The sequence below is a fragment of the Pseudorasbora parva genome, chromosome 22, assembly GCF_024679245.1.
Source record: "Pseudorasbora parva isolate DD20220531a chromosome 22, ASM2467924v1, whole genome shotgun sequence".
NCBI lineage: Eukaryota > Metazoa > Chordata > Actinopteri > Cypriniformes > Gobionidae > Pseudorasbora > Pseudorasbora parva.
The window spans coordinates 12,478,341-12,492,460 of NC_090193.1; the positions used below are offsets into that span (position 1 = coordinate 12,478,341).

Sequence of the window (14,120 nt, forward strand, 5' to 3'; positions counted from 1 at the left end):
CTGTCCGCGGCGATATCGCGACTGAACTAGAGAAGAGGAAGAGTGAGGAAAAACTCTGTCTGTCCGCGGCGCCTCCTCAGCGCGACGGTATAGTGGCGAGAGCTTAGGCTCGAGTTCGCCTATTCACTCTAGTATTCTCTGTCCGCGGCTGTAGCGCGACGGAATGAGAGAAGAGTGAGAACAACTCTGTGGCAGCAGCGGAAGAAGAGCCGCGGCGGCGGCAGAGTGAAGAGAGCTTCGGCTTGAGTGTGCTCATGTCCTCTAACATTCTCTCTTTCCGCGGCGCTATTCAGCGCGACGGGACGAGAGCAGAGGGAGAGTGAGAAGAGCTCCGTCTTTCCGCGGCGCTTAACGACGCGGCGGAACGAGAGAGTCCTCGAGTAGAACAAGCCTGTAAGCTCTAGAAGTGGCGTTGCAGACACACAAACACATATAACACTCAACATAGACACAGTTTAAAGGATATATAACGCCGGATGGCGTAGCTGGAACGGCAGAGAAGGCGGAGAGGGAGTCCGTCGCCCTCAGCTGCAGGTTCCGCTGGTGCCTTTTCAACGGCGGTGCTTCTTCCGGAGACCAGCGAAGGTATCGCCGAAGGAGATAAAATCTGACACCTATGGCGAATTAGGGTCTTATATAGCCTCCTGTATGGAAATATAAGCACCTTTTTCGGCGGGCTTCTGGAACGCCCCCCATTGGTTCGTTCCTCTCAGCCGCCTCACCATAGGTTCCTGCAGTTGCCGCGGCCCGGCCAATCAGAGCGCTCCTCGCGCTGGGCTATGGCCGTGCAGCTCACTGCGCTTTACATAGATACCTTTATTAAAAGTTTTGCTTCACATTCTCGAGAAAAGGAGTTTTTCCCATACGTAATACGAGGAACCTCTCTCGAAAGGAAACAATATGTTGTATTTATAAGTGTCACACTATATTTATCTAACAGTTCAAATATTTTTTTCTTAGATAAAAATAGATGGATTTTAGGAAGGGGGTCCCTCATAAAGGTTCATCATTTAGGGGTCCTTGGCATCATAAAGTTTGAAAACCCCTGGCCTAGTCTATCTATTGGTTACCATTTTACAGAATCTATGATACTTCAATTCAGTGGTTGAGTGGTAGGTAATAATAACCATAGCAAGCATGACAGCCAAGTCAGCATCGGTCGGGCACACCTCCTTCAGCTCACGTCAACGAGCAAACGCTGGCCCAATGTTGATCCTTGTCCTGCCTTTAATCCAATCACTTTTTCGTTTCCTCTTATTGCTTTCCTCCAACAAAACCTTTAGTTTCTTATTTTTCTGTGCTGCTTCGGACATGACTATAACATGCGTATAACATGCGACAAACAATCGAGTTGGGCTCCACGTCCGAATGAAAGGAAGTGGGGGTGGTGGTGGAAGTGACGTATATGCCGTAAAGCAGTCGAATTTTGTAGTTCTTTTTGTTCTCGGGTTACTACCCAAAACCTGAAGTTTAAAAGTATGATTAAAAACGATACAGTCACACTGTAAAAAAATTATGTTGGTTTTTGTTGGTTTAACTTAAAACCTGGTTGCCTTAATATTTTGGGTTTATTGAAATTAAAAACTAGAGTTGATAAAATGAAGGAAAATTGTTTAATAAATAGAAACTCAAAATATTATTGTATCTGAACTACATAAAAAATTTGATAAATCATGAAAATAGCACTATTTGACATGTTTGACTGCGTCATCAGAAATAAAACACACACAATTACCCAATATGCTCACAAAATCTTTTAATAATATTTTAATAAAGGTTGTCGTTGTTCATTGTATTAACTCAAAATGTTAATTTCAATGAACTCAAAATTTTAAGGCAACCCGGTTACTTTTTTTCTAAATAATTTTTTACAGTGCAGACTATGGCAGACGTGTCATTCAACATACTATAAGTTGATGTATCATCACAAGGGTCTTGAAAATATATTATGAAGGTTGAAAAGTTACCTAATGCTGATTTAATTTCCACAGTGATAATTCTAGATTTCTAAACTCTAGATATCTGACTCTACATTTCTAAACAAACAGATGTTCTCAGTGTCTTTCATATGCAGAGATAACACCTTAAGACTGCATCTTTGTCTCTAGATTACAGCTGCATGTTATCGGTCATGAGACAAACTTCCTCTTTCTTACATAGAGCAGCTGTTATGGTTTCTCGGCTCGATGACAAGTGAAAACGCATTTCTCTGATTTAATTTAAAGAGGAAATGTTTGGTTCGCTTTGAATCATAGATTGAAATGTCCATGTTGTTTCAACTCAGTGTGTGTATCTTGTTGTTTTTGATCAGTTTCTCAGAGGCAGTTATTTCCTGCTTAAATGAGGATGGCCAGCCGGTTGACTGGTAGGTTCAATCTTTGCTTTCACGTTTAGGCTTAGTTTATGATTACACATTTGACAGTTGCGGCTGACATTGATCTTATAGCTCTGTAGTGTTATGTAGAGCAATGTTTTACTGCTGTTTTGCTATTGTAATAATCTTATATTATTTTAAAAGGTTCATTATTTACAAACTTCCCATTTTCAAGATGGAGGTTAAGGGAAGTGGAGTAGATTACATGTATCTGGATCCGTCCGTCATGGATTTTCAGATGAGTAAACATACAATCAACAGCAGTAAAGGAGCTTTAGGCAGAACACTGACACAGCTTTACTCTGGATATACAGTAAGAAGATATAGAGTTGCTTATGATTGTTTCAAAAGTTTATTAAGAGGCACTTCAAATATTTGAAATCTTCCACTCGTGTTATACAGTATTGTGCATTAACAACACTGCAATGACACTGTACTGCACGCAGATAACTGTACTTTCACTTTTTAGTCCAACAGCTCATCTTATATGCTTTACAATGACGCGCCACCAGAGCTGAAGTACCCAAGCAAGTATGGACACACAAAAGGTAATTTTGTATAAATACTCAATTAAAATGTAATTTATTCCTGTGACTTTAAAACTGAATTGTCAATAGTCATTACTTCAGTCTTCAGTGTAACATGATCCTTTAGAAATCCTTCTAAAATGCTGATATGGTGCTCAAGAATAATTTATTTGTATTATCTGTCATCAGTTTTGTTTCTGTTTCCCTGTCATATGTTCCCTGACCTAGGGTGTATCTCAATCAGCTCCCTAGTTCAGTAGTAAGGGCACTGCTCAGGGAGTCAGCCATTTTAAGGGCTGTCTCAATTGCAGAATCCTTTCAGTGCACTGAAACATTTGCTCCTTAAAAAGGAAAAACAGGGTGCATTAGTGCTCGGTGTTCCCTTAATGGAAGTTCTAAAGCACAAAAATTAAATCATGTGAGCGAACTCATTACACATTAAACGGCACGCAATATACGTTTTTAAAAACAGAAACCATTATTTTGAGAGAAATGTTGCATGTATATGTCACAAGCAAAGAATTTATCATAATGTACCTAAATTACAAGTAATGTCATAAAGATTCTTAGTTATGGTACAAAGTCAATGCTGTTTTTTTACTTTTTCTGATCAGTCCCCGGTAAAGCAAATTCATTTAAACTCTCTCTTTAGTTTTACTAACATTAAAATAGCAGGCTTCTGATTTGCTCGGTCCATGTGACTAATCAGTAATAGATAAACAAGGTTTCATGCTGGATGTAACTTGGATCCAATGAAGATTTGTGACTAACTGTTATGTCATGTATATGTTTTTGCAGGAGTGCTGATGTTTGATCAATCTCAGGGATTTTGGCTTACACACAGTGTTCCTCATTTTCCTCCATTTCCAGAGAGAAATTACAGTTACCCATTTACAGGAAAATACTACGGCCAGACTCTGCTCTGTATTTCATACAACTATACACAGTTCCCTCAAATATGTGAGCATATGCAATGCTTATTGTCAAAGATATTTTTTATTTAAAGAGTGGTATAATTTAGTGCTCACAAGTCTGAAATAAGTATTCCTCTCTCCTAACAGCATGGCAGTTAGCATATCTTAATCCACGTATGTATAACTGCTCTGTCCCTGTGGCATTTCGCCCAGATATGGCAGATATGGCAAACATTTGTGATGGTAAGACACCGGCCTTAAAAAACAGAAGGAGTCTGCAGAAGCTGATATCAGTTCGAGGACAAACTTTTTTCAGTTTTGCCAAATCAAACAACTATGTGGATGGTGAGAGCTCTTAAATTCAAAAACTCTTCTGCATATTTAGATGAGGTAGCTCAACATAGCAGTTTATTGACATTGCATTATTCCAAAGTACATCAATGTGTTTAAGCAACTATTTACATTGATTATGTAACCATGTACAAGACTCAAGTTCAAGTTCTTTTTTTCTTTCATATAGACACTACAATGTTACATTGTATATATTTTGTATTACTCCTCTCACTATTCAACATCATGCTATACACATGAATTTATTTAACAGAAAAATATTGAAAGATATTTGCATAACAAAGCTGTTCAATATAAGTCATACTGTAGATCTATCTTATACTTTTAACATTTTAACAAAAACTTCCTCATTTACTCACCCTCAAAGTTGTTCTAAACATCAATGATTTCTTTTTTCTGCTGAACACAAAGGAAGATATTTGGAAAAATGTAACCATTCATTTTTTCAAATGGAACTATCCCTTTAATTACATGGTAAGAGTAATAAAACTAAAAAGAAATAGGTGTATAGAGCTAATTAATAGCCAAGGAAACCAATAGGAAACACAAGCAAATCAGAACAGGGAAAACAAACCAAAACACAATGGCCCTCATTTATCAAAAGTGCGTACATCAAATTTCTAGCGTACACCTTGTGCACACCCAAACCCACGGTGACTTTGAGATTTATCAATATGGACGTTGGCGTACGGCACGCTCAAATCCTACGCCAGCTCAGGAGGTGGTGTACGCAAGTTTGAGTTAGTGGGAAAATGCGCAGAAAAACAATTCCTAACACCACAAAACGCACTGACAAGATATGCTATATTATGACCCACTGTTTAAAACCACAACAACATTCAGTGTTTATTTTTGTGCAACATGAACGTCAATGTTTAATTTGTGTGACTTTACCAAAGCGTTTGATTTGTAGGCATATGTATTCCTACAGTCGCGAGCCTGTGAGCTTTACCGGCCCGCCTGCCCCAGCAGCTGCGCACGGACTGGGACTAAAATAATTCAGACTGACAAAATAATAAAAATGAACTTCTTCTTTTAAATAATAATAAAATCAATAAAAACGACATTCTTCTTCTAAATAACAAGCGTTATTAAGAATAAGAAGAAGAATCTTACAAATTGTCATGTAATTATTAATGTGAATGAATGGTACTCCACATCACATCATCATCACTGTCGTACACCCCAATACATGTAGTGATACGAAATTAAATGCTAATTGTTTCAAAACGTGCTGTAAAATAATGCATTGTGATGGTAATTTATCATCCAAACAGCTATTTAAACTGCTGGGGTGCGCTTCTCAACCCCCACACTATTAACAGTACTTGTAATTTGGGTCCATATTTTGTTTTTGTGGGTGCCTTTATTCCCACTCTTTATACTCTTAAATAAAACAATTTAGTTTTTTTTTTCCGCTTCCTGATCTCGATGGCACGCTTCTCAATCATCTCACTAGTTCAGTAGTCAGAGCACTGATCAGGGAGTCAGCCCATTGACTTATGTCCTAATCAGTGCCCTGACTAGTGGACTAGTGAGATGATTGAGCGCACCCGATCTCCACGTCGGAGAAGTTTCGGTTCTTTGGCTTCTTCCGTGTGTCCAGAGCGTAAAATGAGGGCGTGCGGGAGGCGGAGACTTGAATATATAGGGGCGTGTTATTATAATGACGATCGTTTTCAACCGCGGGATTTATCAAGGGCAAGTATTGCGTACACCTGAATTGCAGAGGTGGGCACAATTTTAATAAATCAGGTGGTGAGAGGAGTGTAAGCATAATCTTACGCCAACATATACACCCGTTTCTACACAAGATTGATAAATGAGGGCCAATGACACTAAATCAAAACAGAAGTTCCCTTTCAGGTCGGACACATTCAACGTACGTCGGAAGTCACAGAAGAATTGGGATCTCTTCTGGGAGCCCCTATCAGCTTCGAGATATAGAGAACGGACCACTGACTATTGGCGTGCGAGACTTGCATCTCATGTGCCGCCCTGCAGTGTGGGCATAAAGCGGAAGTGATCGCAACACACTATTGTCATTCACTTCAGAGCCAAACATGGTGTTGATGAAGAAGACATGGTGTTCTTGCTTCAGCAGAGAGAGAACGAGAGAAGAAGCTTCTTTGAGTGCTGGGTGAGATGGCACTATCAGCGATGGCCTTGAGCTCACTGATACAGTAATAAACTGCTGTTTTCACAGCACTGTTTGGTCTGTTGGTTCGGTGAGGGCATTCCCAATGGCGAGTGCATACACAGGCTGCACTACTTTGTGTTTTGCCACGATCGTTCCTGAGTGCTTTAGCACATTTAAAAGAGCTAATTTTCTTCTTAAAGAGCAGCTTGTGTGTGACACTGTATCTTTTTCCAAGACAACATTCCACCCGTGCGTTTCTGGATGTGGTCTTTTCCTGTCCTTGTTGATGGCCATGAGCCCTCTCGCATAACCATGTTGAGATTGCGTTTGTGGGTGATCCATGTTCTCTCAGGAGAATGGGATCATGTCGGCATTCTGTTCGTCTCGCCTTCCCGTGAGGGTTTGAGCGTGCCGTATGCCATCTAGTAACCCAGCACACATCACTCTGCACTCCATATGAGACAGCTTCAACGCTAGCTACATGACCAATCATCAGGTTCCTGAAGGGGGCGAGGAGACTAAATCCGCCTCGTCCTCCCTCTTTACCCTCTTGGGACATGTCTCTGGTGCTGACCACACTGCAGAGACCTCCCTTTGAACATTTGCAGTCAGCCAAGTTAAAAATCCTGTCTCTGAAGACAGTACTCCTGACTCCATTGGCCTCTATCAAGAGGGTAGCATTTTTAGAGTAGAGGGTAGTACCTGCTAGCATTTTTGCTCAACAACACGTGCCTGGAATTTGGGCCCGATAACTCTCATGTGATCCCGAGACCCTGGCCCGGTTATGTGCCCGAGGTTCCCAACACTCCCTTCCGGGACCAGGTGATGAACCTGCAAGCGCTGCTTTTGGAGGAGGCAGACCCAGCCCTAGCTTTTCTCTGTCTTTTCCGTGCCCTGCGGACTTATGTGGACAGAACGCAAAGCTTCAGGACATCAGAGCAGCTCTTCGTCTGTTACGGAGGCCAGCAGAAGGGAAAGGCTGTCTCCAAGCAGAGGATAGCCCACTGGATTGTGGATGCCATCGTCTTGGGGTATGAATCCCAAGACGTGTCCTGCCCGCTTGGGGTTGGAGCCCACTCCACCAGGGGTGTGGCCTCTTCTTGGGCGCTGGCTCGTGGCGCCTCGCTGACAGATATTTGTAGAGCTGTGGGCTGAGCAACACCCAACACGTTCGCTAAATTATATAGCCTACGTGTAGATCTTCCTGTGTACTCACTTCCCATAGTCAGTAACACCGAAGTGCCTGTTCCAAGTTTTGGCTTGCTATGCCACTCTCTTCCCCATTGAATGGATACATGTGCTTTTATGGTCAAGTTGAGTTCCCCAGGATGGCGAACCCTTTTGAGTCCTCCGCCACCCACGACAGTCGGACGTGACATTAGTGAAACTTGTGTTAGGTTGAGTTTCATATGTTGTGACCCCCACGGTTCGGCTCCCTATGGCGAGCCCTTGTCTTTCCCTCAACAGAGACTGCCATCTCAGTCTGGTGTTGCTCCCCCACCTACAATGGTCGGGACCACCCCCGGGACTTCTGTATGTTCTACTGCCCACGGCCAGTCCATACTTGTATTCTCCACATGGTAACTCCCTCTGGGCATGGTGTGGCTTCCGCAGCTCTGGAATCGCTTTCCCAGCGTTATCCAATAGTCTGAGAATTGCAGAACAGCAGTTCAGTCAGGACCACTTTGAGAATGAAATTTATTGACAATCTTTGATTTGGCGAAAGGCTTAGGCTCAAAATTCTCGAGCTGCCATACTAGGCAGCTCAAGATACATCCTTGAGGCAGAATCGCCCCAGCCTTCATAATAACCAAAAGTTTCTAAGCATACATTACAGAAAATATAAAATGTAACAAGAGTTCTACACAGAATCCAATACTCGATATTGAAGATACTAGGAGGTGAAGGGGTGGAGGTGGTTGTAAATGTCTGTGCGACAGACTGAGGAACATGAGTTTGAATGAGCTTAAATACTATAAGTGATTAGAGTAGGTGGAGTAACAAATCAGCTGAGCGTCAGCCGTTTAGCGATCAGTGTTCTGCCTGAACTACGCTTGAATTCCATTCGATCACTCAAGCTCCATTAGTGACTCTCCCTGCATAAATTTCCCTGCCTGTAACAGACTAGTTCTGAGGGGCTCTCGGGAGGCATTGGAAGTGGTAGTAACTCTGGAGTTTTCCAAAGAGTTTAAAATTCGTTGGTGACATCAAACATACGTTGAACGTGACAGATTGAAAGGAAACATCTCGGTTACGTATGGTAACCCTCGTTCCATGAAGGAGGGGACAGAGACGCATGTCCTGTCGCCACAGTTGCTGTAGCATCACTGTAGGCTGAGTCACTAGTTCCTCAGTGAAAAACAATAGTGCGTTGCGATCGCTTCCGCTTTATGCCCACGCTGTGGGACGGAGCACGAGATGCGAGTCTTGCACGCCAATAGTCAATGGCCCGTTGTCTATATCTCGAAGCTGATAGGGGCTGCCAGAAGTGATCCCAATTTGTTGATGTCCAATGTACATGTACAAGTTTACCATACGTAACCGAGACGATACATGTTACAAATAGATACAATGGACATATTTAAACTAATACTAAACATACAAAACTTTTTGTGAAACACAAAAGCACAAAAAAAAAAAAAAAAAATGAGGTTAGGTTTTCAATGAACGAGAACTGAGACTTTAAAGCTTAAACAGAAGCATTGATTACTTAAAAATATATAAAAATGTTGTAATAATTTTGGTCTGTCTCTTAACCAAATCTGTTATATGCACTTCAGTAGATTTAGCAGTAGTAGATTAAAGTAGTATGGACTATTTTTAGAATACATTGCATGAATGCTTTAGTCCCATTCATTGCAAAAGAAAGAAAACAGATACATTTTAAATTTCTCCTTTTAAGTTTCACAGAAGCAAGACTTATAAGGTAACACTTTACTTGAAGCCTTTATTTATAATGCATTATAAAGGTATTAAGTTTATACTGCATTATATGTTTTAATAAATAATTTTAACCGGAGTTCAAATGCATTATATTGCAATTATTTGCAGATTCTTGTTGCATCTGAAATTTGAAATTTGATTGTCAGAAGGTGTGTTCTGTGAATAGATAAGTATTATAATGTGATCAAATCATGAGACTATACAATGCATTATAATGTGCATTACAAGGCATAAATGCACTAAAAATACTTTTATAATTTAGACACTAATTCCATGTTAAATTCTAAACATTCTCTACAGATATTTACACTGGTTGGGTGGCTCAAGCATTGGGGACAGATCTGCTAGTGGAATCATGGCTGCACCAGGCACATCAACTCCCCTCTAACTGCTCACTTCCCCGGCATGTGATGAACATTTTTAGAATTTGTCTCCCAGGATCTCAGATGTTTAGAAGCTACGAGGATCATTCTAAGTGGTGTGTGTCCTATGCTTTCAAAGACCAGTGGACATGTCTGGGTGACTTAAACAGAGACAGTGGCCAGGCTGCCAGAGGTGGTGGGCTAATATGTTCTCAGAACTCAATGATTTATAAAGCTTTCCGTCAGGCCATGGCTGGGTATAAACACTGCTGAAAAAAACTGAAAGTACACTGAACCAGCTACCGACTTTGGAGCAAGTATTAATATATGACAGGGTTTTATATTTTCGCTCAATACATTTTGTCTTTAACCCCGATATATTTATAAAAGTTGATAAATGTGATCGCAATTTTTTTTTTTTTTTTTTTTTTTTACAAATTGTGTATCGTTTACCCAATTTTATGTTTAAGGTTTCTTAGGGTATGTTTACACGACAACCATGTACTAAAAACCGATGACAATGTTGTCAAAGCGTAATTTTTCATAGCAATAACCCTCATCTGTCCCTTGTCAGCCCCCTGATTATTCTGTGCATTTATACCCCAGTGTTTCCCTTGCTCAATGTCTGGTGTTGTCCTTAAGTGGATATTACGAGTGTGACAAGTCCCAAATCTAGTGTTTCCAGTGTTCCCAAGTTTGGTGGTTCCAAGTTCGGTGTTTCCAGTGCTCCCAAGTCTGGTGGTGGCAAGTCTGCTGATCTCAACACTTTCAAGTCAGTCCCAAGTCCAACATGGTTTTAGGTCTTTCCATTGTCATCTGTGCTGCCTGTGATGGATACCGCCATTTTGTGTGCACACACATGTTGGCAGATCCTCCTGAGGCAGTGGTGCCTACTGCAGCTCCTTCTGTCACGGCCAAGGCCATCTCTGAACCCTCTGTCTGCCCTGACACGCCCAAGGAGGTTGCTGCTAACACTTCTGTGCGCCCAGTCTTTGGATTCTCTCTCCCCCCATCATCTCCGAACACTCTAGACTGTCTCTCTCTGTTCTGCTGCCCCTTGCCATTCCAAGACAGCATGGTAACATTGATATAATGTTGAGATGATCTAAACCATCATTTTGGTTGAGATTGACATTTCATTGTTTAAAGTATGTTGGATCAACATTGAAACTTTAATTACTGTCAACAGCACACGTGGGTGGAGACAGTGACATTGAATTAACAGTGATTTGTAGTTGATGAGCACAATATCATGCAGGTGTGTATCTCTGCAGAACACTAGTGGGTGTTTACCAATCAGTTGTGCATTTTCAAACCACAATGGGCGTTTTTAATCGCTTTCCCTGATTTGCTAAAATCCCCTGGGGGCTTGGTTTAGAGATGGGCCTTCATGAGTTTAGCATGTCTGTTGAAAAATAATTGAAAAACATCTATTGTAGTTTTAAATTGGCCACTGATTGGTGAAGAGACATTTTGGTTTAGCATATGTACTTCTCAGTAGTTTAATTGATGCTTCTTCATGAGAGAAAACACAGGTGAATCGTATACTACACTATCCTATCTATCTATAGTCTTGTTTGTTAAACCACCTGACATACATGGCTTCTCTTGTACAATTTCAAACAGTGCTCCATCTACTTTATTATTTCTTTGTTCCTTTATTTTGCATGCTTGTTATTTGCATTTGATTTTTATACTTACTGATTGTAATCAGAAATATTTGTCTACATTCTTAAATGCATCTTGCTTTAGTAATGTTTATTGGGGAATTCCTGAATAAAGTTCTAACATTAACAGATTTCTTGAAGTGCAAGAGACATGAACATGAGTAGGAATGTCACACTGCATACAGCCCATGTCTTTATCCATCAGTGCTTGCAGAACACATTTCTCTTTTAGTAGGAGTGAAGAAAGATGAAGATGGACAAAAATGAGAAGCACCCTCCTGATAATGCTGACATTGAGTTTTTGTCTACAGCCTCACATGACCTATGCCTTATCTCCTGCTCCCTTAATTACTAATCAGGTCATTATTCATATTCCTGAATCGCTATTCAATTTAGGCAATGTAACTGCATTCAGTTCCCACTGAAACACAAATGATAAAAAACAACTTGTGTTTATTGAGAAAGTGACTGACATGTCAACTGTCTGGTTACCAACATTAAAGGTGCACTATGTAGTATTTTTGCAGTAAAATATCCAAAAACCACTAGGCCAGTGTTATATATTTTGTTCAGTTGAGTACCTACAATATCCCAGAAGTTTCCAACTATTTGTAAATTGTGAGAAAATTGCTATTTTAACTAAGGACAGGGGCGTTTCAACATTGCATTTGAGGGAGTCGCCTGTCAATTGCGTCATATCTGCGTTACCCTCGGTTTCGGCTTTTATTTGGCAGGAGCGCTTTACTCTTAGCAGTGTGAACAAGTGAACGCACAGAGTAAACTCATAACATCGTTTTGAACACACTTAAATGTATCTAATATGATAAACAGAGCTACATTACCTCAAAATCATAACCGGAAGAGCGGATCTGTGCAGGCGCCCGGCGAATGTCTCCCGTCCCTTCATAATAAAAGTCCCGGTATTTGCGAGGCGGGTATTTGTTTAACAATCGCTCCAGCAGCTTTGCTCAGGTCCATAACACTCAGTCCTGCTCTGCTTTAGACTACAGTAACGTTAATAACCGCATGCATGAACGTGATTTCTGCCCGAGTCCTATTTTCCACCGGCTGTGATGAGAAGACCACATCTTCCAAGATGCTGCGCTCACACTTTGCGTCATCAAACTACGATTTGTTTTTAATAGGCGCCCTCCAGTGGACGAAAGCTGCATAGTGCACCTTTAATTAAAATATCTTTTGTGTTCAGCAGAAGAAAGACACTCGTATGGTTTGGAAAAACTTGAGGGTGAGTAAATATGACAGTTTCATTTCAGGGTGAACTATCCCTTTAAAATAATATTTTGTTGAAAACCTAAACTCTTTTATTCTTCAAGATTAATTTTAGATTAACACTAGATTAACGCTATGTAGTTTTACAGAAAATGACCTGAGGCCTGTTGCATGAAGCTAGCTGAACAAACCAAGTTTCAGAGTAGGTTTAGAGTTGACAAATCCAGATAAATCCAACCTAGTTTAGATCAAGTTTCTGAAAGCTCGGTATAAACTTTCTCTGTCAACTCAGGTTTAATCCAGAGTTTGCGAATCAATTTCGAAATGCGTGCACCTGAAAGTTAGGCTGACAAGCCAGACCCACATCAAGATGTTTAGTCTGGAAACTCAACATTGACAGGGCTCAATCCGAGGGCCGGGATAAACGGTTGTCTTTCAAACTCCCTCTGCACGCGATAGGATAGCGCTACAACCAACAAGAGCAACGAAGGTGAAACAGAGCTTGTTGATAGATTAAACATTCGCCGTATCCGGTCAGCAAAACTCTGAACACATCTTCCCTTTTTAAGAATGACTTCAGTGCCGTTCTGTCATTTTCTTAGAGAAAAGCTTAACTCCAAGTCTTCCAGAGTCGTGGTCAAAGCTGATTCGAAAGACCGCCGTTTGCCAGTTTCTGTGTTAACTAGAAGCAGGCAAACGCAACTCGGCCGTCGTCATTATGGCCCCGCCCACCGATTAGATTTGCTGCCGCTAGGGTGCATCTAGATTTCTAGGCTACCTGAAAGTGTGACACGTGCAGCAAACAGCTAATCATAGTGTCCTTTTGATTCACTTCTCTTCTGAAGACTGAAAGATCGTTTTGAAAATTATTATGAAATGAAATGTGTTTACAAGCAGTGTTGGGCAGTAGCGTCGCTACAAGTAGTGCCGCTACTAGCTTAACTACATTTTTCAGTAGCGTGGTGGTAGCGTCGCTGTTTTCTCAATGAAATAGCTTTTTAGTAGAGAAGCTCTTCTGTTGATCAAGTAGTGCGGTAGCGTCCACACAAGCTAACGTTACATTTCCCCAAGCATTTCTGAGGATCAAGCTCAAATTAGAAACACAACTGATAAGAACGCGGATATAACCTACTTCACTTTTTTACGTTCCTTTCTGCCTCGCGCAGACGCGCACACGTGCGAGCCTTTCAAAGAGCCTTTTTTTGTACAAATTGAGTTGTAAATTAACTTACAGTTTGTCCTGCAAAAGTGCCCAAGTCTAAATTGAGCATAAATGCAAACACACAGTTGTGTATCATATCATGATGATCACATGTTTTTGTTGCCGAATTGATTTCGGACAGTTTTTGTATAACTAAAAAAAATGTGTGTCTATATGCTTGACTTTTATTGATCACTGAAATAGCATTGATTGGAATGAAGTGGGTTCAATATAAAATTAAATAAATAAAAAGTAGCTTAGATGTAGTAAACTACTTTTGTCAAGTTGCTCTAGCTTAGCTTGCTACATTTCCCAGGGGGGTAGCTTCAGTGTAGTGAAGCTTAATTTAATGTAGAGTAACTGGTAGCTTAGCTCACTACATTTTCCAAGTAGCTTGCCCAACACTGTTTA

General features: G+C 40.8%; 1 protein-coding gene across 3 annotated transcripts; it reads left to right on the forward strand.

Moving 5' to 3' along the window:
* Window positions 1-2,153: 2,153 nt before the first annotated feature.
* Window positions 2,154-11,422, forward strand: dnase2b (deoxyribonuclease II beta). 3 transcript variants are annotated; one of them, XM_067431142.1, is made up of 6 exons: window positions 2,154-2,365; window positions 2,519-2,687; window positions 2,844-2,922; window positions 3,700-3,861; window positions 4,029-4,160; window positions 9,550-11,422. In XM_067431142.1, exons 1-6 carry the CDS (start codon window positions 2,262-2,264, stop codon window positions 9,882-9,884), a joined length of 981 nt encoding a protein of 326 aa, XP_067287243.1. In that variant the 5' UTR covers window positions 2,154-2,261; the 3' UTR covers window positions 9,885-11,422. The 3 variants fall into 3 exon arrangements, with proteins under 3 accessions (XP_067287243.1, XP_067287242.1, XP_067287244.1); XM_067431141.1 differs by having other exon boundaries at window positions 3,963-4,160; window positions 9,550-11,421; XM_067431143.1 differs by having other exon boundaries at window positions 2,252-2,365; window positions 2,550-2,687; window positions 3,963-4,160; window positions 9,550-11,421.
* The last annotated feature ends 2,698 nt before the right edge of the window (window positions 11,423-14,120 follow it).